The sequence below is a fragment of the Nipponia nippon genome, unplaced genomic scaffold (genome assembly GCF_047370975.1).
Source record: "Nipponia nippon isolate SJK-2023a ecotype South Korea unplaced genomic scaffold, ASM4737097v1 scaffold_36, whole genome shotgun sequence".
Lineage (NCBI taxonomy): Eukaryota > Metazoa > Chordata > Aves > Pelecaniformes > Threskiornithidae > Nipponia > Nipponia nippon.
The window spans coordinates 1,239,304-1,266,124 of NW_028262354.1; the positions used below are offsets into that span (position 1 = coordinate 1,239,304).

General features: G+C 49.2%; 1 protein-coding gene and 1 long non-coding RNA gene across 5 annotated transcripts; both read right to left on the bottom strand.

Moving 5' to 3' along the window:
- Nucleotides 1-2,695: 2,695 nt before the first annotated feature.
- On the bottom strand, nt 2,696-16,153 carry ANP32E (acidic nuclear phosphoprotein 32 family member E). Of its 4 annotated transcripts, none has more exons than XM_087772146.1 (7): nt 15,853-16,153; nt 13,904-14,053; nt 13,130-13,252; nt 11,497-11,662; nt 9,819-9,973; nt 7,624-7,678; nt 2,696-5,538 (listed from the first exon to the last, which is right to left on the bottom strand). In XM_087772146.1, the coding sequence occupies exons 1-7, from the start codon at nt 15,904-15,906 to the stop codon at nt 5,471-5,473; spliced, it is 771 nt and encodes a 256-aa protein (XP_087628272.1). In that variant the 5' UTR covers nt 15,907-16,153; the 3' UTR covers nt 2,696-5,470. The 4 variants fall into 4 exon arrangements, with proteins under 4 accessions (XP_087628272.1, XP_087628271.1, XP_087628270.1 ...); XM_087772145.1 differs by having other exon boundaries at nt 2,696-5,535; nt 9,819-9,976; nt 15,853-16,152; XM_087772144.1 differs by having other exon boundaries at nt 9,819-9,976; nt 15,853-16,152.
- A 5,315-nt stretch (nt 16,154-21,468) lies between these two features.
- LOC148053825 (uncharacterized) lies at nt 21,469-26,708 on the bottom strand. The gene is made up of 4 exons (XR_015707858.1): nt 26,286-26,708; nt 24,170-24,235; nt 22,867-22,937; nt 21,469-22,309 (listed from the first exon to the last, which is right to left on the bottom strand). It is a non-coding gene; the product is annotated as an uncharacterized LOC148053825 (long non-coding RNA).
- Nucleotides 26,709-26,821: the final 113 nt, after the last annotated feature.

Below are 26,821 nucleotides of genomic sequence, written 5' to 3' on the forward strand. Positions count from 1 at the left end.
GGAGTAACGGGAAAAAAAGGCTAACTCATCATCTTGGAATGCGTGGGAATGGCAAGGGATAATTCTGTCGGTTCTTGCTTACATTACAGATGAAAGAAAACCCTTTTGTGTAAGTCTTACCTGCACTAGGGTTAAAATAGTTGTGAAGAGAAAAGGATGCCTGTCCTAGGCAGGTCTAAAGACACAGCGCACAAGCGTGACGAGGAAGGTTGTGACATCGGCTACTAGGCACGTGTAAAGCAGGAGCAAGATCCTCACCAGCACCTGATGGGACCTGCAGAGGCAACAGCGCCGGAGTTTCCTGAGAAACGCAACTGGCAAAACCGGATTTCCAGAATCCCCCACACAAATATACATGCCTTGCTGTCTAAGGAAAACAAGTTTATTACCCCTTCCCTCTACCATCGCTCCCCTTGACCCAGGCACCTGCTTTCACAGAAGGCACCCCGCGTCCTTTTTGGGACTGTGACAGTTGTCAGGTTTACGTGACGTTAGGCAATAGCTACTGTGGGGAAGATGAGAAAAGGGGAAAATTTGTCTGGTAACCCTGCATGTGCCACGTTTCCTTGGGAGAGCAGGCCAAATTTGGGGAAGAAACAGATGAACTACATGGCAGCACGAGCTGCCTGAAAACACACGGTTTAAAAGGAGTTTTCCAGCTACTGGGTTTTAACTAGGGAAAAATTTCTTCACGTTTTCACGCTGAGCGTTTGTACCAAAGCCCAGCTACACTTACCCTTTCTCACGCATTAAAAAAAACCCTTTGGGATTAGGGTTTATCATTTTTTTTTTTTTTTCCTGTTTGGACTCGGTGTTCATCACCATTCTGGTGCTCGCCACCCACCGCCGCCATAAAGCTCACACAAACTGACAGGAAAAGCCTCTCTTGAGGGCTTGGGGGGGAGGCAGAAGCTGTTTTCGGCTGGAAACGAGGCACTTGGCGGCAGCTTTCCTCCCCTCCCCTCCCCTCCCGGCGGGCTCCTCCCCGCCTTGAAGCGGGGAAGCGGCGACGGCGGCGGGAGGCGAGCGCAGCCGTTGAGGAGCGACCGTTGGCGGGGCGGGAAGGCGGGCGCCGGCGGAGGGGCGGAACTGCGGCAAATCTCAACCAATCAGCGGCGGGGCCGCCGCTCGGCCCCTGCTGCCCGCAGTCGGGGAACCCCGTGGGTAACGGTTTCCCGCCTTTGGGGGCCCGCGCGCCCCCTCATGCGGGGGGGGGGGGGGAAGGAGGCGCCCCCTCCCCACCCTCGGTCGCCTCTTGAGGCGTCCCTGCCCCTGAGGAAGGAAGGGGAGGGGAAGCAGCACGACTGGAAAGGGGAGATAAGGTCCGAGAGGGGCGGGAAAGCGAAAGAAGGGGCAACAAAAGACAAAAGCTCCGAGAGGAGGAGAAGGAAGGAGCAGGAGGGAGGAAGCCGCACGGCCGCCCGCCAACGGGGCTTCCCCTCACTGCGACAAAATGGAGGACGGCAGAGCCCCTGGGATTCCGCTGGAGACAGCAGTCTGGTGCGCTTTTAGGCTTCGGAGAGCGGCAGGCTTCCCTCCGTCCCTGCCTGGCTGCCGCCGGGGCGGGGAGCGAGCACGTCTTCAGCCGTGTGGAGCATCTCGCCTCGGGGAGCCGGACAGAGGACTTCTGCAGCAGCAGAGGTGTGTTTTAAACCAGGGAGAGACTGGCAGGGAGAAAGGTGGTTTATGACAGGTCACGACAAGCTGCTCGCCTCCAACAGAATGAGCCCGTCAGCCCACGCCTCAAGTTTTTCCTGATTTTGAAGACATGCCTACACAGCACTAAATTTCCTCTCATCTCCTTTGCCATGCATGTACCAGAATGAAACAGCTTGGGTTTAGTTAACATAAACCCACCAGTATCCCCAAAAGGTAGGCTAGACTTGTGTTAAAAACAATCCTGAAGCTCAGGTTCTCCATATGGTCTCACTCCAGTGGGCAAATAGGTGCATAGGGAGCAAGCGGCCCATATGGGGCTGTAGATGGAAAGGCAATTCCTCCCCACACTTAAAAAAAAATGCCAGAAAACCACCACCCATTTCTTGGCTAATCACTCATCCAGTAGAAGAAAAGCCTGTTTAGTTACTAGCTTTCTCAAGTGCATCCAGGGGATTTTTGCCAAGAATGCTGGACTAATCCCAAAATAAAAACAATGCTATGTCTAGCTCTACAGGAGAAGCAGCTTTTTTTAAACACTGTTCTTGAACGAGGAGTAACTCACACAGGCCGAGGTGGCTACTTTGAAAGGACAGCGTTAGACTTGCAGCTCAGGCTGTGGGGCACACCAAGTCAGCATTTACGAAAAGCAAAATATGAACAGGCTCTTGATTTTCATTTTTGTTTCTTAAGACTCAGCCAGATTTGCATAGCTCAGCTAGGCTCGCGTGGTATTGATTTATACAGTATGCAAAAGCCCTGTCAGCTCCAACACTCGTTTCTACATGAAACCCATCTGGAAACGCTGTACGTGAGCTATCCAGACATCACTTTGGGTTTTCCACAGCATCCTTCCTCGACTGCGACGATGCTACCAAGAACCAGAGTATCATAAAGTCCCAGTTCTAGCCCCAGAAAGACACACAATTCTGCAGGTTTCCCCAACAACGAAAAGATAACAGGAAAGAAGAATTACCTCTTACCCCACTCCTCAAAAAAATAGCACATTCTCCACAGCTGCACATACTAAAAGAAGTAATCCAATACAATAGTCTCAATTTATTTGAAATAATTCGGTTTGAAAACTTTTTAATTTAAAATTTACAGCACACGTGGGGAGGAAACATGTTTTGTTACAACTAAAAATTATCAGAAGAGTGCTGCAGGGTTGTTTTCTTTAATTTAACACTGTCATGGCTTTATTCAAAACACAGTTGCACAAAATCAGTTACTCCAAAGTTTAAGGAAAGAGTTTGATAAGGAACCGAAACACACTATATACATACTGCCATACAAAGAGCATTAAAATAGGACAAAACCTCTACAAAATATAAAACCCACCCTTACATATTTGCATGAAAAGACCACCCACCAAGCAAAAAAGTTTCAAAAGTTATCTGGAGGCTCTGTATTACTTATTTTAAAAAATGCTATGCTGTTTAATTGCATGCCAAGCTGACAAATATGAAACTATATTTAGATGGTAACACTGAGGAAAAGACAAAGTTAAGCTTTGTGTGAGGCTCAGATTTTTAGATGTAGCGGCTGATGCACGACACTGCAAGTTGGTTTTAGGAAGTGTTAAGGTCTGCTAACCCCTTCCGAGTTTATTCCGTTTTGTCCAGTTAGCTCATCCAATGTCAAAATCGGACTCGCTTACTGAAACAAGACCAGTACTCAAATAATCCAGCAAAATAGTTATTTTTTCCATTTAAAACTAATTTTATGTGCATCAGTAAAAGACAGTTAAGGAAAACCCTGACAATGAGGTAAAGTACACGCTTATAAATAACAGGTTTCAATCATTCGCCGAGACTAAAAAAAATAAGCAAAAAGATGGGAAAACACACTTTTCTACCTCAAAGCTGAGCACAAAGCAACTGCCTTGAACACAGAGCCTCCACGACAAGATAGGATGTGCACTTACCTAAGATTTCTATTCATTCAGTATTCATACACAAACACAGGAACTTAAGATTGTGGTTGCAAATGTAGTTTTACCACTACTTTTCTAGTGTCTTTACAGATATTCATTAAAAAATGCAAAACCCATTTAGTCAGTTCATTTCCAAGTATATTGCCATCTGCCTGACTCGTTTCATTCTGTTGCCTTTAATGGCTGGCTATGCTTTACAGCTACATGAGAAACTATGATTTAAGGCTCTATTTGGGGGGGGGAAATAAAAACAAAACAAAAAACCCACACACACAAGAAATTGGGCTTTGCAGAACTTCAACCCTGCAGTATCTAAACTTGATTTAAGAGTTGGAAGTCACATTTAAAGTCTGCTAGTGTGTGAAATACCTATTAAATATTCACAGGTAACTGATCTACGGGTGACTGACTCTTACTTAGGTCCAGGAAATCTCCCTCTTCCCCACCCTTGGTGTCTCCCCCAGTTTAATGGCAGCTATTGTCAGCCAAGACAGATATAAAAATAAGTCTCTTGAATAAAGCTGTGTGTGATATTTGGTTCAGTACCTACATGAAACAATGTGAGTTAGTTTTATATCAAGACTACTGTTTTAAATCCAAATCATGACTGAAAGAGGAATGCTGTATGCCTGAACTTGTTTCGCAGTGGCTCAAATAGAAAACATGAATCCATCGGGGCAGAGTTACTAAGACCTGTTGGTCGCGATCAGGCTGCTAGGAAAAAAGCTTGTCTGCATGTCTCCTGTACCTGCCACCAACCGTATGCAATGGAACAAGTTTCTGCAGCCATTCAATATAAAAAACCCTAAACTATTAACTAGTATTATACACGAACTTGAATGTTTTGCCTACAACCAGATTTAAAAAGTTTAAAAGGTGACCTGCGGAGAAAGACTAACTTAGGTTCATCTTTCCCCCTTCAACGATTCTATAAAAGGGGGGGGGGGGTGTTTGAAAAAAATGTGCTTGAAGGAGCTACCCGTTAACTTCTGCATTAAAAATGCATATATTTTATAGCCAAACACCATGATTGTTGCAGAATTCCCAAAATGACAATGCAAGAGCGCAGCGAGTGAAAAGTTTAACAAAGACTTCTAGCAAAATGGTTTAAAACTACGGATTCGTTGCTTTTGTTAATACCTGCAATGACTATGTATTTTTCGAGAAAATGTATGGATTACAACCCTTTCGGTTTGCCAAGATACGTTCGTGACGGTATCTAGTGAATACTCCAGCAAACACTGAGCACCTGAACAAGCAGGAAAAAAAGATCTTCCGAAACCCACTTAGGCTTTACAATGTAACACAGAAAATGGAGAGAAGGCGTAAAAAAATATTACAGGAGTCACCTTTTAAAAAGCTGAAATAAAGGTGTAATCTAGTTGTCGATTTCAAATAGAATCCCTGGTAAACTCAGACTATAGTCAACATCTCATTTAAAAGAGACTGGAATTTGCCATAGAGCATTTTTGAGTTCAGCTTTTTAAGTATAAAAACCTTTAAAATCTTGAAGGAAATTCACAATATTAAACCCACGTGAAATGGGTGTTTTAACTCTGGGCTAACGACGACCAACACAGCAAGCTTGTACAAAATTAAAGAGCTCCAAAGAAAAGTCTAGGGGGAAAAAAAACCTGACAATGGCTTCAGTGATTATAGGGCTGAAAATTGCCGTCTACATATAGGTTCGCTAACAGGCTATTATATCTTATTTGGAATGATAAAAAGGGCAAGAATAGTAAAACCACACTTCTATAAAAAGTTAACGTTTTATCTTCTGTAGGGACATCTATGGTACATGGAGACATACAGATCTGCATAATCACTATTGCGTATTCTGTAACTTAAGAGTCTGGTCCTACTTGTGTCTATAACAAATTAATCATCCTCTTCCTCGCCTTCATCTTCGGGGTCTCGTTTCCTCTTCTCCCCTCGAACGCCCTCTGCTAAGGAAAAGAGGTGTGCATACATCTCATTAGGTTCTGCTCAGACATCATAAATGTAATGGCATACTTGTAGCAAAGGACATTGAAACAGATTCCTGCTTGTTTGCAGTTAATGCATTCACCACCGTAACATCCCTGTGCTGCTTATGGCGCTCAAAAAAGATCGGTTTACGTTACTCTGAGTAATTCAGACAGGCCATATTAAACTAAGTTCACGCTAAGCACGTGATGTTCCATACAGGAATTATCAAGATGAAGTGGATCTATTAAAAAAAGCGTTTCTGTTAACGTATATTTGAGAACTGAAATGGAAATGACATTTGTATATCTCCCTGACTTTCGTTTTTAGAAGTTGCACGCGCCCTGCCCAAACCCCAGCAGTTTCTGCAGATACCGAGCGAAACATGCTCTGCTCTCTCTCCACTGACAAACTGATACAGGCATCTTGCATAAACATCTTTGAGCTTATTCTTAGAAATATGCTTAATTCGGTCAGTGGACTATGCGCTCTTGTGGTGAAATCATGAAATGCAATTTTGTCAAATCTAATAGATTTATTTTCCAGCAGTCATTTCCTGGCTAATTAGCCATCCTGACCTCCTGCTTTGTTGTCTTAATAGATGTGAAGGCTGCATTTGTAAAGAGTGAAAAATTAGCATTACTGCTTCAGAATTTCACTTTTTTCGAGTGCAAGATACATCTCCAAAAACCTCTCCATTAAGCCACGCGTTCAGATGAGACGGGGCCTAGTCCAGGGAGAAATTCTAGAATTTGCCTACAGTTTACACAGACTTCAGGGCTTCAGGAGTAATACAAAACTTTGCTGCTAGGGGTAGGTTAAAGATTTGGACGCAGTTCCTAACCATTAGAACTGCAAAGCTCTGGAAGAGCCTCGTAGCAGGAAAAGTACAGAGGGAAAGATGGCTAATTTTAAGATGAAGCTTAATAATTTTGTTTCAAGGGACTTTAGCAGCCATTGACTGGTGCAACAGGGGACTCCTATCCGGTGTCTTGATCTTACCCCTCGGAACAGAGATGCATAGGACTGAGCCACCCTTCCGCCCACCCACAAATCAGAGTACGCCGATACCTGCACGAGAACCCAAATAACCCTCCCGCCCCTAGAGCGACCGCTGTTCCAGAGGTCCAGAACAGAGCAGGAGCATCGAACGTAAGGCTGGTCCCTACCCTGAAGGCTTGGAAACCTCAAACCAGGTGCAAAAAAGAATGAGTGATAAAATAAAAAGTTATTTTATGAAAAAACACTCAAGTAACCCATTTCTTGCAAACAGAACTTTACGTTCTGCAAAATGCCAAAGGAGCAGCATCAGCCTGCAAAAATGCCACTTCTTCCACAGCAGTCACACAGACTCACCACGCTGCACCTTCTTAAAGCAGGATGAACCACGCACACTGGCACTTTCTTTTTTTGCGAGCTTTTGATTATTATGCATGCGTCTGACATCAAAAGAGTCATTTATGAAGTTACAACCATCGATAACAAGACTAGATAGGAAACAATAGGACCAGGCTCGCTAGCTAAGCCGTTAGACAGGATGCCGGGTTGAGTTTGCCTCCCTGGAGGTGCCTCTGAAGCAGACAGGTTTGCTGGAGAAGCCACTTCCAGCTTGATAAAGGGAAAAGACGCAGCTGCTACTGCTGCTTCGAGGGCTTTGCCAGCGGAGCCTCGGGGGCATTAACGAGGTGCTTTAAACGTATGTAAATAACATTTGCAAGGTATACAGAAGAGTCCCTCTCCTCTCCACGTTGGAAAATTACAATTTCTAACTGTGTAGGAGATGCAGTATCTTTCATTTCAGAAAACTGCTTCAACAAGAGACTTCGAAAACCTGTCCGTCCTTCCTGATTTTTATTTTATGAGTGGACAAAAAAATATCAAATACTGCACAGCTACTTTACTACCTGCTCGAGCTCTCGCTTAAACTGATCCTAAAATACTTCACATACCTTCAGAAACAGAGCAGCCAAGGGCTGATTTACGCCATTAAAGTGCGCATCCCAAACTTGCAAAGTTACAGAATAATAAATCGTTTTAGTCACAACTTCAATAACTTGAGAACTTACCTTCTTCCTCCTCATCACCTCCTTCTTCAACATAGTCATCGTCATCATCTTCATCCTTTATGAAAATCATGAAATATTTTTTAAATTGCTGTTTATTTAAGTTTTGCTTACATGCTGATCCTGAGCAGAAATTCAGAAAATCCCACTTACTCTGTTCAGAGGTCACATTCCACATTTACTGTTTGTTCCTGGCCGTCTGCGCAAGGATAGGCAGCCAAACTGACTGTAGGACATTTAATCACCCGAGCCAGGGCATTACCCGGCCCGGTATTCTCGTTTCTTTCTTGTTCCCACTTATCACTACCTTACGCCAGCTCAAGACTAAGTTATTGCAAAATTAACGACAGCAAAGAGAGATGACAAACAGCTTTACTTTTCCTTTTAACCCACTGTCATTAGAGAACAAGGAAGAGGAGAAAGCAGAACAGCTAATATCTTCCCAAAATTATTGTTTCCATGTCAAATGAATTAAGTTGTTGGTTTGTTGTTTGGTTTTGGTTTTTTTTTAAAAGCTGATAGCTGAAAAATGTAAACCAATTAACGATCAGCAGCCCCAGAAAATTACACAATGGTGCAAGATCTCTGCTCTACTGGCACAACGTCAAGCCTTGAAGACAAACTGAAGTCTTATTTTTATACCCATCTGCTACATCAAATTTTACACACAGGGTAACGTAACAAGTAAAAATGTGACAACATTAGAGAGCCCACCTGCCATTTGCCCTTAGAACATGGGAATTAAAAAACGCTCTGGATTAATTCATTGCAATTAGAACGGTGCATGACTTAATTTTCCAAATTAATTTTCCAAAACACAGGGAAAAGCGAGCAGACTAGAACTCTCGCAAAACGTTACGTCCTTCACCCTGACCACCACCCGTTCCCTGCCTAAACGAATGCAAAATACAAACTCAGGATCTGGTTTTGCTGCACCGCCATCAGAAGGGCAACGGCTCTGAACTCCCCGAGCATTTTCATGGCTCTGTGCGGCAATTCCTCGTCACCTAACGTGCAGAGCGCATGCATACGCCAGCGACCACACACGATTAATTCCCGATATTCTTCCCAGCCGTGTATTGTTCATTTTCCAAAGAACTTTCTCTAAGGTCTTGGCTTCAAAACAGATTTACTTATTTAGTTTTAGTTTCATTGATTGTGTTACAGACATTTGCTCTTCAGAGCATTAAGGCAGGAACAAAGTTACATTCGTAAGCAAATCATATGAGCGCCAGTTGCAAGAACAAAATGAAGAACCCCAGAGTTTAGCTCCAAGATTTTCTGCACATACATGTGCAATGCAGCTGATAGAAGCAAACTCTTATCCAAAGTAACAGTAATGGAAGCGATGTCAACAGGAGTTTTCTGGTCCGAAACGTGCGAGCTGCTTGCACAGACTTACACGCAAAATCCACGCCAGACACATTCTCCCTCTGAAACCCCTGTAGCTGTCAGGAGAGAGGACTGAAACTCCCGGGTTTTACTTCTATGCAATAATCATTTAGGCACGACCAGTTTACAGCTACAAGAATCTATTCTTAACCTGGTAAAACACGTGTATTTTCTTATCTTAATACTCCTCCACTTGCTTTTTAGCACAGTAACACAGTACTACTAGAAAGATCCTGTGGGCTATTTTCCACAGCTCTTCAACACCACCAAGAACATTTTCAAGTGAGCGCAGGGTAAAAAACCCAGCATTCATTACAGCAGAAAACCTAACTTTTCCTTTGTGCCATCTTACTTGAAGTACTGGTAACTTGTTGCTACTTCATTCTTTTCTCTCGCGAGACCAGGGTATTTTCTTTGGGTTTCCAAAAGAAATTAATTTATTCCACTTAATCTGTATTTCTATTCTGACAATTTAATTGGTAGTAGCGCACAGTTTCAACACGTCGGGGAGAACGGATTCTTTAGCTCACAAAGAATAAAGAGGCTCCACCATCCTGCAACGCTAAGGGCTGGGATGAAAGTCAACCAAGTCTTGGAAGTCAGCCAGGACCATCCTCGCAGCTGACTGCCACCACTCCTGCTCGAGCCAACGCTCTGTATTTCAGCGACAGCAGCATGCTCTCCCAACTCTCCCGCTCCATCCACCCTGCACTTATACACTCTGCTGCGTCGGGATGTTTAAATTAACACCCAAGGACGCAGGTTTTCTTCATTTCTTGGAGTCAGTAGAGTTTACAAACTTTTACCTGAATCTCTTCTTTCATCAGGTATGAAAGACCAACTTCCTCCTCCTCTTCTCCTTCCCCCAAATCTGAACCTCCATCATCTTCATCATCTTCCTCTTCATACTCTCCTGGAGGACCAGCTTCATCCTCATCTTCATCATCGTCATCTTCATCTCCTTCTGAAACGAAGGATACACTTATACATATATGCTAAAAGTTAAGTTTCATTAACTCCTCTTTATGCAAGTTTGCATACACCAGGTCAAGCCAGTTGTAACGTCTTTGTCCAGAAGGGTTTGGGGTAAATGCAGGCAACATGTGGGAAACAAGCGTGATTTTAATGAAGTTAAATCTCTGTAATTTTTTTCCCCGAAGAAAGGCTACCCATGTTTTTACATCGCAAGCTTCAGGCAAAATTCTTGACGCCTGAAGCACCTACATATGCAAACTCCTGCAAGGGAGCTGAAAATTTAGTCGGTGGAAGGGGAAGAGAGGCTTCTCTATAGAATCAAACCCTAAAATATTTAAAGGCAAAACCAGCTTAACATATTACATTTATCTGTTATTTAATCACTTACTAGTAGCTACAGTTCCAAAGAGATGATCTCTCATTTCATTCCTACGTCTGGAGCATATAATCACTTTCACAGTTAAGCAAATTACAAGAAACGACAACGTGATTTAATGCTTAAATTCATTTTCAAGTTAATAACCTATTAATCTATTTTCAAATATTGGGTTTATTTTCACATTCCAAGTATCAACTATTTGGCTTTCATCAAGTTCTTTTAAACACCGGCTTCCAAACTTTGCTGGGCCTGCGTACTCGTCAGCAGCCGCAGCAGCCAGGGCCCGGCACACCGCAGCGGCAGCTCCCAGCTAACGACTTAAGGCGCAAAGAAAACACCGAGAAACCCCTGTCACAAACAGACACAGCCCAAATCTCGCCAGTTATTTGTGTGGCTATTTAGAACGCAGGCACGCGTAAGACGCTGCATCACAACAACAGCCCATCGTATTTGCTAACAGCGCCCAAACACATTTTGGATGTTTTTTTCCTGAACAGCTTGGACCGTGTCGGTCAGCTGTGAAGCCAAGCACATTTAAAGAGCACGCGGACCGGTCCTGCAATCACATCAACGTAGCCTTTGCAGCCACACGCCGACAGACCTAAACCTACGGGTTTCGTTCTCATTCCAGTAACGTGGAAAAAGATGCAGGAATAGCCTCGTTAAGGACTAGAGCTGAGGTCAGACCAAAAGGAACTATATACGTTTTTGAACAAAAAATCGTCTTAGGCTCGAGCACGGGACTGAAGCCATTACAAAAACCAGTAAAATTACAATTTTTCATCTAAAATCATGTGTGTTTGTCCCCTCGCTTTGTATCATTCAGTCGTACCAAAGCGCTTTACCACTGGCAACAACTTATTGTGAGAATATTTGTATCTTTGTCACAATAACTTTTGTCAAATTTCCTTGAGCTCAGAAGGCTTCTGCAAGAACACTCAAACCCTCCGACAGGAGTTTGCCTTCTGTATCACAGCGTGTTACCACCAAACGAGCTCCAGAAGTCTGCGCTTCAAAAATAAGAGCCCAGAATCACGCTAGCGCATTCGAGAAGTCGCTACACCCCACGCTACACCCATATTTTTATTACAGCATACTACTTCTATCCACAGTTTCTTTCAGGAAGTTACCCTCATCATCATCATCTTCCGAGTCCGGTGCCTCGTTATCTTCCTGATCAAATCCATCTAGGTACGTGATTTGCTGAAGCAGCTCAAAAATGCTGTCTCTGTAATCCTCGAGGTTTGTAATCTCACAGTTGAACAGGTCAAGGCTCTTCAAGTTTTTGAGATTTTGCTGCAAAGAAATGAAAAGGGTTTTGGTTTTTCCCCCCATTTCTTGACATGGTACTTCCAAGTCACAGCGCGGCCACGGCCCAAATACAGTTAACCACACGGCCAGCTACAGCAGGTATTCTGTCCCCAGCCCCTCTTTCCCGTCCACGTTTTGCTCCCCATGAGACACAAACTTCAGTGCAAGGCCGGGTGCAGTAGTTAGCACTCCTCACGCCAGTGCTTCTGCAGACCAGCCCCAGGCGCGTTTCCCGCGCGCCCAACGCATCCCTGAAGCGCCAGACGCCCCTGCACAGCCTGCAGAACCCACGTTTGGGGCTGGGTTTTGTTTGCGCGGCCCATTTTTGTTCAGGCAATCCTGGGTAAAAACTCGGCAACTCCAGCGGCCTTTCAGTGAACAGTTCGACTCATTTGATTCCAGGCATCTTGTGAGGAGCAAGCGAGAGGCACTTGGTAGGATTTATAACCAGACTACAGAATTTGCTTTCCCAACAATGAAGACCAGACAACCGATGGTGATTTTTCTCACCGTTCAGACTTTACACACCTACGGAACGAGCCACCTGCGTGGCTTGGCAAGCATCTAAGATCTAAATAAAAGCGTTTCTTCTACAGAGCACTGCAACTGCTTCCCTTGGTCTCCTAACTGCTGGGTTAGAGCACCGCTGAAGCAGGTGAAGAATCTTTACGAGCAGTTTCAAAAACAGGCAGTCTGTATCAAAATCCTAAAAACCAAATCATCAGCTAGATAAATGGGCGCACGGATCAGGCAGTGGCGGGCGCTGGCAGCTTCCTCCTACGGTTCAGTGACCCGCTGCTGGTGCTCGCCAGGCTGCTCCTAACCGCCCGCCTCACACGCCGCCTCATCGCTTCCCAGTTTAACGAACGCTTAAGGCAGTTGCTTATTAGACAAACTATACCTTAACAAACGAACACAAGAGGGTTAGCAAGACATAACTTGGCTGCTTTTCTTTCAAAGACAAAGCAGAAGCCCAAAAATCTCCGAGTCAGTACATCCCCCTAGGAACCCAGAAGGGGCTCTGCAGCAGTGCCTTGCGAGTCCTGTCTCTAGTAACCACGACATCGAGCTCATCGAGTCAGGACCACCTGGACCACTGACAAACCTAAACCAGCGCAGCATCCATCGCACCTGAGCTGGCGAGGAAAAAAAAAAAAAATACATAGAACATACGACAGGTAAGAGATGAAATTTCATGCCGCATGCCTTTCAGCCGAAAAGGAACATAAGCAGCTAGAACGTATCCCGCCGCATCTTTGTACTTGCCGATTCCTTACGCTGTACTAGTTTAAACTCGCTCTTTCCATGCTGTGCTTGAAAAAACTGCTCATCCCCAGCCCCTACAGCTAAGTTTGTACCATTCCATTGCAAAACAATTCGTTTATTCTTGACTAAAACCCCAGTATTTATTAGATTTACATTTTCCATTAGCCCCTCTCACTTTGTACTTACAAGAGCTTCCACAGTGCCAAGATCTTTGATTTTGTTGCCACTTAGATTTAGATATGTGAGATTCGGACATCTTTCTGCAAGGACCTCCAGGCCTCCTGAAATGATGTTGTCGCTCAACTCCAACTATTACACAGAAAAAAAATTTAAGTCATTAAACGGTTAGATTGGTACCATCGGATTCAGACCTGCATCATTCTTAACCGTTCTCCCTTTAACTGAGCAGTTTCGTCGCAAAGCTGAACGCTTCTGAAGAGTCCCACAAGCGAACAAGCCCTCGCCCAGTTACCGCGCTGGCGATAAACTTGGTCAAAAGGTTCCTTTAAGTTGACTTTGAGAATTATCAAGTCCTTAAAAACTCACGGGTTTGGACGCTTAAGTTTTAAGTTAGCGGAACACAGAATACGGGAATTCAGTGCCAGCGACGTGCAGCTTCACTGGCCGGGCAACCCAGCGGCCTCCGATCGACCAGCAGCACGCAGCGAGACATGGCCAACCTTCGCGCTTTTAACGGACGAGCATTTACCCTCCTGAGAGTCCCTGACCCAGCCCCAGTTTGGCCGTAGTTAACTGGAGATACCCAAAACCATTTCAGATCTTAAAAAAAAAAAAAAAAAAAAGAAGTAGATGGGATGCAGCACCGTTTCACAGGCCTGCCACCTCACAGAGCACCGTCAGCGCCACGCGAGTTCAACCGCGAGCGCCGAAAGGCGCAACCGCGGCTCGTCACCCGTGACTTTTACTTCTTGAAGCGCTCCAGGCGAGACACACACGTACCTTGCGGAGCTTACTCAACGTGGGGAGTTTGGCCAGCGATGTCAGCTCTACGTTGGCCATGCTAAGGAACTCAAGTTCTTTAAACGAATCATTCAGGCCTTCGATTTCGCCGTTGCTGGATCGGCAGTTATCGAGCACCAACTCTGTCACCTTCGAACAGGACAGCGAGTCATTTGTCAGTTTAATGAGCATGACAAAACCACACGCTTCAGCGAAACCACAGCTTGGAGACTGTTAAATATCTGTCGGTTTGGTGTTTGTCTTAAATCGAGGCTAGACTTGCGGTCCGAAATCACTGACGCCCGCCTAGTTCACACACACCAAAAAAAAAAAAAAAAAAAAAAAAAAAAAAAAAAAGAACACGAGTTTCCCTTCCTCTGAGCACGCTTGGAACCCCGCAGAAACGGCCACCTCACCCCGGACCTCACCGGCGGGCGCCTTCACGGCGCCCTGCCGTCCCTCCGCAGCCCCGGCTGCCAGCTGCCCTCGCGCACGCGTGAGCCGCTGGCTTCGTTCTCAAGCCGAATAACGTACTCGCGCCCATTCGAACCTACGGAAGCATCCCGTTTCTTTCTGAACCCCAAACCTGCTGGCTCCGGATTATTTTAGCAGTGAGTTCTGCAGGTTAATGAAGCCCAATTAAATAATTTCCTCATGCCAAAGCCACTGAAACAACTAGATAACTGATACGGGTCGCGTACTTTGAGAAGTGGTAACAAGGAGCAGTCAATTAATTTTAAATTATTTTATCTACAGCGGAACATACCGCTCGTTGGAAAGGACACAACAGGGCGACTCTTCCTTTCCCCGTGCGCTTTTAAATACCAACGTTTTAAGACTGCTGCAGACGCCTCCGAGCGGCACGCTTCGCCAGCTTCCAGTAAAACCTCACCATTGTTTTATTTTTCCATCAGAAAACGTGACTCCGAACAAGCACAAAGTTTTCAAAGGCAGCTGCCGGGGGAGAGCAGATCTTCACGGCTTCGCCCAAGATCGACGCGCGCCAAGAGCACGGCGAGGCCTCTCCAGGTGCCTGCCGCCGCTCAACTTGCCGTTTGGTTCAACCAACCGTTTCCGGCACTTTTTCCCCCCAAATCCCCCGCGAGCAGCCTGGCAGCGATACCCACGTTGCTGGACTTTACTCCTGGGGCGAGCCAGAGGCGCCGGCCGCTGGTTTTTCTTACGCGACCTCGATGCGAAACCATCTGCCAGCGGCAGGCGTGGGGGCAGCGGGAGCTGCGGGCCCCCGCGGCCTGGGGCGTTTTGTAAGGGAGCTCTCACATTTTCAGCTTTTTCTATTTTTTTTTGGCATCTTTCCGAAGAAACGGGAAGTTGGCGGGTGGGGGGGGGGGGGGGGGCACACACACACGGCCACGCCGGTTTCGTGCCCCGGGGGGGGGGGGGGGGGCGGATCGGGGGGACCCCCCGGCTCTCCCCATCGTGCCCCCGGCGGGGCGGCGGCAGGGAGGAGCGGGACCGGGCCGGCCGCGCCACGCAGCGCACGGGGAGGTGGGGGGGCGGAAAACAAAATTAATCACAAAAAAATAATTAAAATAAAAAGGCTGAGGGAAGGGCCGGGGCCGGACCCGGCGCGCCCGTGACCTGTTTACTACAGCCGCGCTCGCCAAGTTGGAGGCGGCCGGGCGGGAGGGGATTAACGGCGGCTGCAAGTTGGAGGCCCCGACGCCAACTCCGGGGGGCGAGGGGCGGCCCCGCGGCGCGGGGGGGGGGGGGGGGCTGGCGCGGAGGGAGCGGAGGGGCGGAGGGGGCGCGGGGCCCCGCCGCCCCGGGGCCGGCGCCCGGAAGCGCCGCCCGCGCCCCGCGGGGCTCCTGCGCCACGGCTGACCCAGATTCGGCGACGCCGCCGGGCCGGGCCCGCTCGGCCTGAGGCGGCGACGGTCGCCCCGTGCGGAGGCGGGAGCGCGGCCCGCCGCCCCGCCGCCCCTCACCTTCTCGGGGGCCCGGTTCCTCAACTCCAGGTTGATGCGCTTCTTCATCTCCATCGCCACCCCCCTCCCGCGGCTCCGCAGTGGCGAGGGAGGGTGGCCGGGCGCGGCGGGGGAACCGACCGCGGGGTCGCTGCTGTCGCGGCGGCCGGCAGGGAAGCGGGAGTGGGGAAGGGGAACGCCGCGGGCAGCCGCCGCCGCCGCCCCGCTCCGCCCGCAGCTCCGGCCCCGTCAATGGCCGCTCGCACACTGAGCCTCCATGACATGGCGCATGGCGCCCCCTCCCGCCGCCACGCCCCCCTCCCGGGGCGGGGCTTCCTCCGCGCCACCCCCCTTCTCATTGGTCCCGCCGCGCCGCGGGGGGCGCCGCGCCATTGGCTGGCCGCCCTGCCCGTCCGGCGGCGCGGCCTTTTAAAGGCGGGGAGGGCGAGGGGGAGAAAAGGGGCGTGGTTTGTCTTTGTGCGCGCGCGCGCGGGTCTGGGCGCGCGGCGCGCCCTTTGCACGCGGTGGCGGGGAGGTCGCGCGCGGGGTTTTGCACGCCTGGTTGCACGGGGGGGCGAGTGGGGGCAATGCTGCACGCCTTGTTTTGCACGCCTTGTTTTGCACGCCTTGTTTTGCACGCCTTGTTTTGCACGCCTTGTTTTGCACGCCTTGTTTTGCACGCCTTGTTTTGCACGCCTTGTTTTGCACGCCTGCTTGCGTGGGGTGGCGGCTGCGGGCGGGAGGTGGCGTGTCCGGTTACACGGAGGGAAAGCAGCATGGCGGGGGGGGGGGGGGGCCGCATGTGCTGTTGATGGCCTCGGGGGGCTGCAGGTGGCGGTTGCACGCCCCGTTGCACCGCGGTGGGCCGCTCGCGGGGGTTTGTGCGACTGTTTGTACGGGGACGAGGCTCCCGGCAGCGTTTTGCTCGCGGGGGTTTGCACGCCCGGTTGCGGAAGGGGGCTGCGGGCGGGGGTTTGCACGCCTGGGTGCACGGGGGTGGCGCGGGGGGGGGGTTTGCACGTGGGATCTTGCACATGAGGGGTTGTGCCCGCGGTTCTGCACGCCCGGTTGCACGGAGGACCGCAAGCAGAGTTGCGCAGCGGGTGTTGCGCGCCCAGTTGCATGGCGGGAGTTCGCAGGGAGTTTGTGTGTCTCGTTGCATGGGTGCTGCAGGCAAGTTTTTGCCTGTGGGGTTTTGCACGCCGGGTTGCGGGGAGGGGTGGGCTGCAGGGGGCGGTTTGCACCCGGGGCGTTGTATGGGTGACCGTGCAGGGGGTCGCGTGCCCGGTTGCGCAGAGGTTTGCCCACCCCGGGGTTATGCCGACGCGGAGGCAGGCGCTTTCCAGCTGTGCTCTGCCTGGCGGGCGCGTTCCGGTGCGGTGGCTGCAGGGGAGCTCGCCGCGGGGCGGGGGCTTTGGGCCTTCGGCGGTGCCCTGTTAGCGTCTCCCCACCGCTGGCTGGGGGGGCCTTGCGGTTAAAATGGCAAAAAAAAAGCCACAAACAAAGGATGCAAAACCCCTGGAACAGGGCAATGCGCAGCGGACGAGGTCATGGCGAAGCAAACCCGCTGGGTCCTGCCAGGTCTGGCCAACTCTCGGTCCAGGCCTCCCGCAGCCCCCCCATGACTGAGAAGAAGCTGCTGTGGTTGCTGTTAATTTGCACGATTTTGTGTTAATGTGCACGAAGGCAGCTTTGCAAACGTACGGGATATATAGGGGAGGGTAGATGCACGAGCAAACAGCTGTGTGATAGCGTAATTCTTCAGTTTTGAGGCCCCTCTGGGTGGATATATATGACCTATATACATCTGGAAGCATGGAAAACTTTCTTTCTATTTAAAATGAAATAATATTTCTATATTTAAAGCTTCGGTCCTGGAAGATGCTGATGTCCAGCCACGCCGTGGCTGCCGAATCGTGGCCGTAAGCCACTCACGTCCTTGATGCTAAGCGCGGGCCGGGGTGCTTTGCCAGGCTGGAAGTGTTGGGCCCCCCCTAGACAAGCAGTTCCAAATATTTATATGTTGATTCTTTCAACTCTGAGACACAAAGAGCCAGAGACATTTTGGCAACTTGGTGGCAGAAGAAAAAAAAAAAAAAAAAACAACAACCCCCACATGGGAATCCCTGGTCTATTCTGCTTTCTGTGAACCGAGTGGAGCAAATATTTCCTGTTTCAGGATGAAATAGTGGGCGTTCAGCCAGCCTGGTTCTGTGAGAAGGGGTTAAAAATGGGGTCAGAAAGCCTGAATCTTGCCAATTCGGTGCCATATTTGGTCTGGAAGGTATTTTATTTTAGGGGGTCTTGAGTACAAAGCCAGCCAGTGATGTCGGAAGGCAATGGCTGGTTTTGCCGAAGGGGAGGCCCCACCGCGAGGCTGCTGCGGCACTGAGGGCAGAGCATCGCGTTGTCTGAAACGGGACTTATTTGTGATAGCTGATAGCGAAGTGTTTAAAAACAGACATTTGGAAAAAATGCACATTGGGGAATAAAAGTTTGTTGGCGTTGAGGCAGGATTCAATAGCAGCAATATTCGGTCGTTGCAGAATTGCACTTAATGCTTGCTTCACCTGCTGAATAGCCAGAAAAAGGGGGTGTTTGGTCGGACGATGCAGCGAGCCTGCGTCCTGCCCGTGCAGGGGACGTCCTGGTCCGAGAGGCGTGCCGTGAAGGAAAATGGGAGAGTTAAGGAATAAAAGGAGGATTGTGCTTTTTCGTTTCGGATCCAGTTGCTCCGTGTGATGCTAATGGAAGTGGTTTGTGTTCAGTGCTCTTGTCGGGGCTTTAAGATCTGATGTAAGGTTGCTACTGACGGAGGTACCGGGACACTGGGGGAAGACAACTTGCAAATAATAAATGCAAACCGGTCTCAGCCCTCACCAGTGATGGTGTAAATCTGCACAAAATCAAGTTTCTTTCCCCAAAGCGCCATCCTCATCTGAACAGGTCTCTAAAAAAGGGGGTTGCAAACCGCAGAGCTGGTTACCTCCTCGCTGGCCCCGTGGAGGGCGGCTTCGAGCTGCTCGTCCGTAGTCGTCTGCGTTTCTGTATGCATCGCTGGCGTTTCTGGGGGTGAAACCAGGGCGCTGTTACTCCCCCCGTGGTTGCTCCTGTACAAGTGCTGTGCAAAAAGCAGCATCACCAACACCTGGAGTGAGAAACGAGCTCTAAAGCCACCTGAGGCTGGAGCATGTTAAATTGACCCAAACCCCCACTCTGCCGTGGGACAGCGGAGGGTGAGCAGAGGCGTTGGTGCCTGGGCGCTGCAAAGCCCCCGTGGGCTGCGGCTGCCCCGGCGCGTTGCACCCGGGTCCTGGGAGCCGTGCAAAGAGCAGGTGCGGCACGATGTGTTTCCCAAATAATTCGATGAAGTGGTGCTAGAAAACACCAGAGGCCTTGAGAGATGTTCTGCTTGCTTCTTGCCTGGCGATAACTAGGAAAGCTTTTGAAAACCAGAGGGAAATCCTCTTTGTGTTAAAGCGGCTTAGCCCGCGGAGGTTTGCTGGGAGAGCTGGGCGGCCGTTTGCAGAGCCGAGGGTCGGGCGGGCATTGCACGAGCGGTGAAAAAAGGGGTAAATCTGGGAAAGCAACTTGTGAAAGCATCCGGACACGGTGCGGGAGGATGGATTCACCCCTGGCTTGGGATGCGGACTGAGGAAAAGCTCCCGGCTTTACCGTCGGAAAGGACCCCGGATGAGATCTTGGTTTTCCAATTAGAAACACAAGCGTGCCTTTCCAAAGAAAAAGAATTAAAATAACATCTTAAGCTCTTAATATTTTCACTGATAAAAGTGCTTTTGCTCACTCTTGGTATCGTGTGCAAGACTGAAGGTCCCGTAACGGAAAACCTGGGATTTTTTCCCCGGTCGGAGCTCCGCGGGTTGGACCCGGGGCGTTGGGGGTGGCTGCGGACGGTCCGGCTGCAGCAGAGCCCAGCAGCAGGGACCGGTGCTTTTCCTACCGCTCAAGGGAAGGTGCATTTAGTGTTGCAGGAAAAAAGAGCATTTATAAACTGAAGAGATTTTGGTGAATAATACCTGCATTGGGAAAGTGGTGAGGTTGTTTCCAGCTATGCATCGTTAGCTGTAATTAGGTCAGGCCATCCCTTATCCTAAATGCTGCTATAACTTGAATATAGTTTTTGGCCCTTTCTTCTGGCCTGGAGGCGTGCTGTGAAACGAAGCTGGGTTTTTACAATAAACTGGGTTTATTGTATATGTCTTCACAGATTTAACTTCTCTCTGCGCTTGGGTTTGTCTTGCGCTTTTGGAAAGGGCTCGCGGTTTTCTGTCCCTCGGTGTCGGGAACACCTCCATTGAGTATTGATGCCACTAATTATTTAGTAATATTTTTTATTGATAAACTTAGCATGTTATAAGCACATATTTAATTTTCCCTTATTTTTTTTTCTTCATTGCAGGGTTAAATATCTCAGCGCCGTGCGTTCACAGATTATTTTCCGGAGCTCTGCTAGGCAAAGCTCAGCATTTTTTATCAACTTTATAGCAGTGAGGAGCCAGGAGGTGGCACTGGCTGGCAGCGCATTCGGGTCTCGCTCCCTTCAGCAGCTCCTGACCCTGTTTCGGAGCCTCTTGGCTTCGCTAGAAAATAAAATACTTCTGCTTTTCAAGGCTGGGAGCCTGGATAACGGCATAAACTGGGCTGAGGGGTGGCAGGCCTGACTGGTGATGGCACTGCTGCTGTAGAGGAGAGGGGTGGGTTTGGGTTGTGCCTGCTCCGGCAGCCCGGGGAGTTTCTGCCTGGGGTTTTGAGGGCGAGCTCGAGAGAGCTTGAAGCTCCGCAAAGCTGGGGGCCGTGCGGACGTGACCAGCCTGAACTCTGCCTGTTGGGTTGAGTCAGCCTCCGTTGGCTTGCGGGTGCTCCAAGACCCTGCAGGAGCTCCAAGACCATGTGGGTGCACCTGGATCGGGTTTGCTGCCCCTCCGTCCCCATGGCTCCTCCAAAGAAAAGCAGCGTAGACACGCAGAGTGGGGGATTGCATTTATTTTTTCCCCCAGCTGGGTCAAAAGGAGCCTTATAAACTCAGATTTGCTGACAAAAAGACCCATTTCTGGTGCGGTTTGTTCTGCATGGGGAGCTGCTGCGGGCTGTATTGCTTGGAGAGACTTTTTTTTTTGGTCCAGCTTCTCATGGCACTGCAGATACTGCTGGTGTTTCTAGAAAATAATTAGTATTAAGAGCAATTCGGAATAAACCGAAGTGAAAAACTTCTGCCTGCTTTTTCTAGGTAGCTATTAGCTTATGGGTTTAGATGCTTGAAAAGATCCTTTTGATGGGACAAGCACTGCACAAGCCTCTGGCATTTGTTATTCCTGTTCTGCTGGTGTTTACTGATAATTTATCAAGCGACTGCAAATGGAACCATACCACACCTCGTGGCGGACGGTTGCCGGCATGGAGGGTTTGTCCCCGAGCAGCCCCATTTAACGTGGTGGCTTGGGAAGATGGGATGTGGCAAAATCTGCATCTGGTCCCCAAGGTGCTGAGGTTTTCCTGGAGAAATGGGGTGGGAATCGGGGCAGGAGGAACAGGTTAGCCCAGCTCGGGCATGGATGGGCTGGTGTTTATCGTGCTTTCCCGAGGGGTGTTGGTGGCTTCACCCTAGAGACCGAACGCTGATTGTTAGTAATTTTATTGGCAGGAGTTCCTGTTTACAACAGAATAATAGGAAATAGGAAAGAGCCTAGTCATTACAAAGGTCTTCAGTGTTTGCACAGCTTTTACGGCTCAGGATGGCGTCATCCATCTATTGAAAACTTGGTACATAAAGTCACAACTGTACTAAAACCAGAGGTGACTGCATTGTTTAGAGGATGTAATTTCCAACGTGGTGACGATGTTCTTTTCTTCATCACAGCCGGTGTGTCTGCAACGGGGGGAAAAGGTGAGGAAGCGGTTGCCACGTCCTCCTATTGTGTTTCAAGCCATGGTGGTGGCAGGACGGGGATTTCGTGTGCACCTGGGATGTCGGTGAGCTTCGGCCTTTGGAAAAAAGCGGATTTGGGTGGTTGAGCAGCGGAGGTGCCTGGGGCTGAGACCCAGTTTGGGCCAGGGGTCCCAAAAGGGTGTTCGCACCATTGAAGCTCCCGTTGAAGGCTGTATGCAAAGAGGTGACTTGGGTGCTTTGGAAAAATACCCTAAAATGCTGCTTTGGGTCATTAGCCGGCAATTAAAGCTTCTTTGGTTGTCCCTAGCATTGCAGCTGGATGCCTGAAAGGTTTAATTATTATTTAATTCTTTTGAAAAGTTGCTGCAAAGCCCTGCTGGCTGCTGCTTTAGAAAGAATTGAATTTTGCTGGCTTAAAGATGGGCTTTAAGTGAGTGCTTCAATCCTACGGGGCTTTGGTAGCTTCTGAGGAGGAGCACGGGGAGTCTATAGCAGGAAACCCAGGAGGCTGAGGAGGATGACGAAGGGGAGGTGGCACCGGAGGCACGATCCCACCGACTCATCAGGCTCCTGGCAAGTCAAGGAAAAGAAATCCATCAACAATCGCGGGGTTTAATGTGCTAAAAGCCAGTGGCAGAGTTCATGCCTTAACTCCTGCCTTCCTAACTATTCCCCGTGATTGCTCCTTGGGGAGAAATCGCGTCGTTGCCCTGGGGCATCCTTGTCTGTCGCTGAGCCAAGGGAAGGTATTGCTGAGATCTGGGGGGTGGCACCCTCTTGCAAATCCCTTCCCCAGAGCCCTGGTGGTGCTCGGGTGGGTGAATAGGAAGAGGCAGGACCTCTGTCACAGCGTGTAAGGTATCCAGAGGGATCCCTCATCGGCACTGGCTTGGTATTATTTAATTAGGAAAACTGGGAATTTCTCCTTCTCTGACGTTCTTGCAAACTGGCAAGTAAGTCCATGGCAAACTAATCCCAGCTATGGCATGGACGCTCTTTGCCCGAGCTCATTTGAGTTCAGTGATTTAAAATCAACATTTTAAATCCCGTTTATTTCTTCTTGCGACAGTGGTTTTGACAAGGAAGGCCCCCTTTTTTGGGAAATACGAAGAGAAAGTCCGACTCACCTCATACGGATACGCGGGTATTAATGTCATGTTCTCGGAGTAATATTCTATCGTTGCATAGAAGTAATCACCTGGAACGAAAGCATTGTCCTGATGAGTCTGTATTAATATTTAATATAAGCAGGAAGGCATCTTACCCACTCAAGCCGCTACAATAACACCACCAAGAACACCGAGCATCAGTTCCATAGGTTGGAAACTTAATTTTAGAGGCTGCCTGGGTTGGGGGCTGAGTTGGCTCGTGAGCAGCGATGGCAGCGAGCTGGGGGGTGAGGAGTCTGTTACTGCCGCAGAAAGCAAAGCGAATCGCTCTGCTCTCCGCTCCCGGGGTTACCTCTGCTCTTAGTCCATCTCAGTAACCTTTTTGGCCCAGCAAGATGTGGTTTCAGATGGTAGCGAGAACCCCTGGGGGCAGAACAGCTCCAGAAAAATGCCTTTTAACTCTACTTTTAATTTTGTTTTATGTTTTACACCAAAGCATCGCTTAATTTATGGTGGTCAGACCCATTTGGTGTCAGGGCATGTATTTCCTATGGGTTATTCAGATTTGTATCGGAGGTTCCTGATGTGGTTCAGTCATAAATGTTGTCACCTGAGAGGGTCTCCAGAGGCTCCTTTTAAAGTTGGTGGAGACTCGGGTACCAGTTTCTCTCCACTGATGCTAAAGGGGGCACCTGAGCTCTGTGCACCCCATCCAGCGTTAGGTGAGAGGAGTCCCACCCTTGTATCGTGACATTATTGCTTGTCTTTTCCCCGCTGAATAGGCAATGTAATTCAAATTAATCTGAATAACTCAGATAAATAAGCTGCTGCTCTGCTCCCGTGTCCTGCCTGAGCACCCGCGGTGGCGGTAACCAGCCGCTCGAATGCCAACGCAGCCGTGATTCAGCAAACCCTCTTAATTCATCTAAGCAGCATCTCCCCGGACCTCGGGTCCGTTTTCCTACGGGTATTTCCGCAAAGCTCTGCGGCCAGGCCGCGGCACCGGCTTCGTTTCCTTCTGCCGCGTGCGGCAGCTTTGAGCTTTTAGCTTAAATTAAAGATTGAGGGCGCTGAGGTCTGTGCCAGTGGCAGCACGGGGAGGTGGGACGGGCTCAGTGTCCCTCGGGGGTTCTTTGTCATTGCGGAGGGCTCGGTTCAGTGGCTTCTCGGTGCCTTTGAGTTGGCTTTTATGGGCAAAGCCTGGTCTCGCTGCCTGGCCCAGGCTGGATGGAGACCTCCCAGCATCTTTTCCAACCCCGGTTATTCCAACTTGCTCATGCAGCTTGCATAAAATGATCCAAAAAAAGCAAGAATTTCTCACTGTAACGAGATGCGTAGTCGTATAAAAACTCTGTAGTCTCCTCCTCTTCTTCTATCTCGGCATTCCCTAAAAACAAACAAAAAATGAACGGTTCATCATCCGGCACCATAGGCAGAGACTCGCGTCAAGCTGGCTGGATACGGTTTCACATGAATAGTTTCACAGATTTATTGGCGTTCTGTGCAAAACCTATTCCCTGGTGGGAGTAATGGATTCGCAATCTGGCCCGTAATTAAATCGGAGACTTCACAACAAAAGGTATTGTGTTGCAGACAGGACCAGAGCTTGGCCCTGGTGGGTTTTTTCCTTTATTTTAGGTGCAGATGTGCCGGCAGGGAGATGCAGTAATGGGGTCGCAGCCCTCCAGCCGCGTTCCTGCCACCTGTACCCCAAATTTATTTTGGGGTGGATCTCAAAGCTCTGCTTCGTGCGTTTTGAGCAGCTCCTCAGCCACCGGCCCAGCTGCTTTATTCCTCATGTGCCTTTTGCCGTGCGGCTGCTGCAGGCTCAGAAAGGAGACTCACATTTCTTTAGGGCTGAGTCACTATAAATAGTGACTTACGATGTTGTCACAGTCAAATCGAGACTCATTTCCCTTTTCCAAATACAAGGTTAAATGTGTTTTCTTTTTTTCAGGGTCTTATAAAGCAGACTAATTGGGAATATTAATTTTATATTAATATACTTGCATACTCCTATACTCACTCATACAGTAATAAGATACAATAATATAGTACTATAATATATTTTAATAATAATATATAAAGATAATTATAATGTTAATAGTATAAGTTATACTATTAATAACTTTGCTGATGCCGTTAGTCGTGCCCAGGGCCAGCCACAGCTCTGGGTACCCCTCTCTAAAACTTCCCGCCGTTTCCTAGCGTAGCCCCGAGTTTCTCAGCGCTGGCAGCGAGCTGAGCGAGAAGCCCGGATCCAAAAACTCTCATCGTTAGGAAATGATCTGAAACCGGCGACTCAGCCTAAAGATTTCTGCGTGGGCATCGAAGCCCTGGGGTGGGAGTCGGGTCTGCGGGTCGTGGTACAGCGCAGCCTCATCCATCGCTCAGCCTCGCTACGTAAAACGCCTCGACCCAGCCTATCCCCGTCCCGAGCTTTGGGGGGAACTCGGACCGAAACTGGGAGCTGTGCGGTGTCACGTACACCCACCTGCCCCGCGCGCACCTTCCCACGCTCGCCCTTCCAAAATACTCTGTCCTTTTTGGCTCCGGCAGCGCAAACTCCGGCTTGGGGCGTGTTATCCCGCGCACGGAGCTTTCTGAGAAAGTTATTCCAAGTTGGCTGTTGTGTTTACACTGGAGCCGTGCTAAGAATAATAGAGGAGTTGTATTGCCACAAAGAGCTTCCATCTGGAAATCGCCTCTCCACGGCTGCTTTTAACCCCTCGCTTGATGTTTTGCATTTGGCTTCGTTCCACCAGCGCGGTAGAGAAGGAGGAAGGCTCTTTGCGGCCGGCAGGCACGGCAGAGCCGCAGGCAGCTGCCCGTTTCCGGTTACCTGCCCCTCCGCCAGTGCTGCCCGTTATCTGACGTTCCCAGAAACATTACTTCATTGCACATGTGTTCATCTCTAATTAGCTTCAGGTTCCTGCCTCGAGCAGCCGCTCATCCCTCCCGAGCGCTGCCAGTGCTGTGGTTTTCCTCCCTCAGTTGCCCCTGATGTCGGTCTCCCTGCATCTCCTGAGTGCCCACCTAACGCTTCAGGAAATCCTGGTTGGGTCTTTTTTTCCCCTTGCCTGTATCTGTCTCTCTTAATAGCTCCCAGCTGTACATTGCAAATTATCTTGAATGCAATATGGAAAACATTAATTATCAGACTCTCTTCTCCAAGCGCATGCAGTGTTCTGCAGGCGCACCCTATATTCTGCAAGCACAGGCTTTACTGTAACTTTCAGTAATTGCATCATGTTTTCCCCTGGGTTTATTTGCCACTGGCCCCCCGTCTCCAAGCGAACGCCCCGGGACCGTTCAGCCCCCACGACCCCACCCCGAGTGCCAGCCAGCATCCCAGCAGCGTAGAAAATTCAAGCCCAGCACTTAGCAGCACGATTCAATTAAAACTGCAAGCCAGAAAAACAGAGAAACATATTTACCCAGTGAAAAATGAAGAACCAAGAGTGCTACAATTAAAAAGTTCGTCATCCTATGTTTCGGTGTCGTCCGCCGGTGCGGCTTGGTGCTGCTTCTCGGGAATTTCTTGAGATGTCCCAGCGGAGGCAGGAAATGACTCTTGCGAGGGCTGGACCGAGCAGCCTCGCGCCTGGAGAAGAGATAAGTTTTTCTGCAATTTGCCAAGCGGTGCGATGTCGGGCTGGGCTAGAGGTTGTCCTATACGGGCTGGGAGATGCGCGACGCCCGTCACGCCGCTCCAGCGATGGAAGATTTTCCCTTTGCAAAGAGTTTTCTGATGGCTGAGTTGCAAATCTTGGGAAGTTTTTCCCCAGGGAGGGTTAGTGCCGCTGGATGAGCTCGCAACCGAGGGAGGATGGGTTTGATTATGTTATAACGCAGTACAACGGGAGTTATTAATAGCAAATCCTTCTTGTAGGGAAGGCGGCGATTAAGAGGCGAAGGCAGAAACAACGACTGGGAGCCAGATTCAGTTCCCAACTTCCCTTAAAATCTTGGG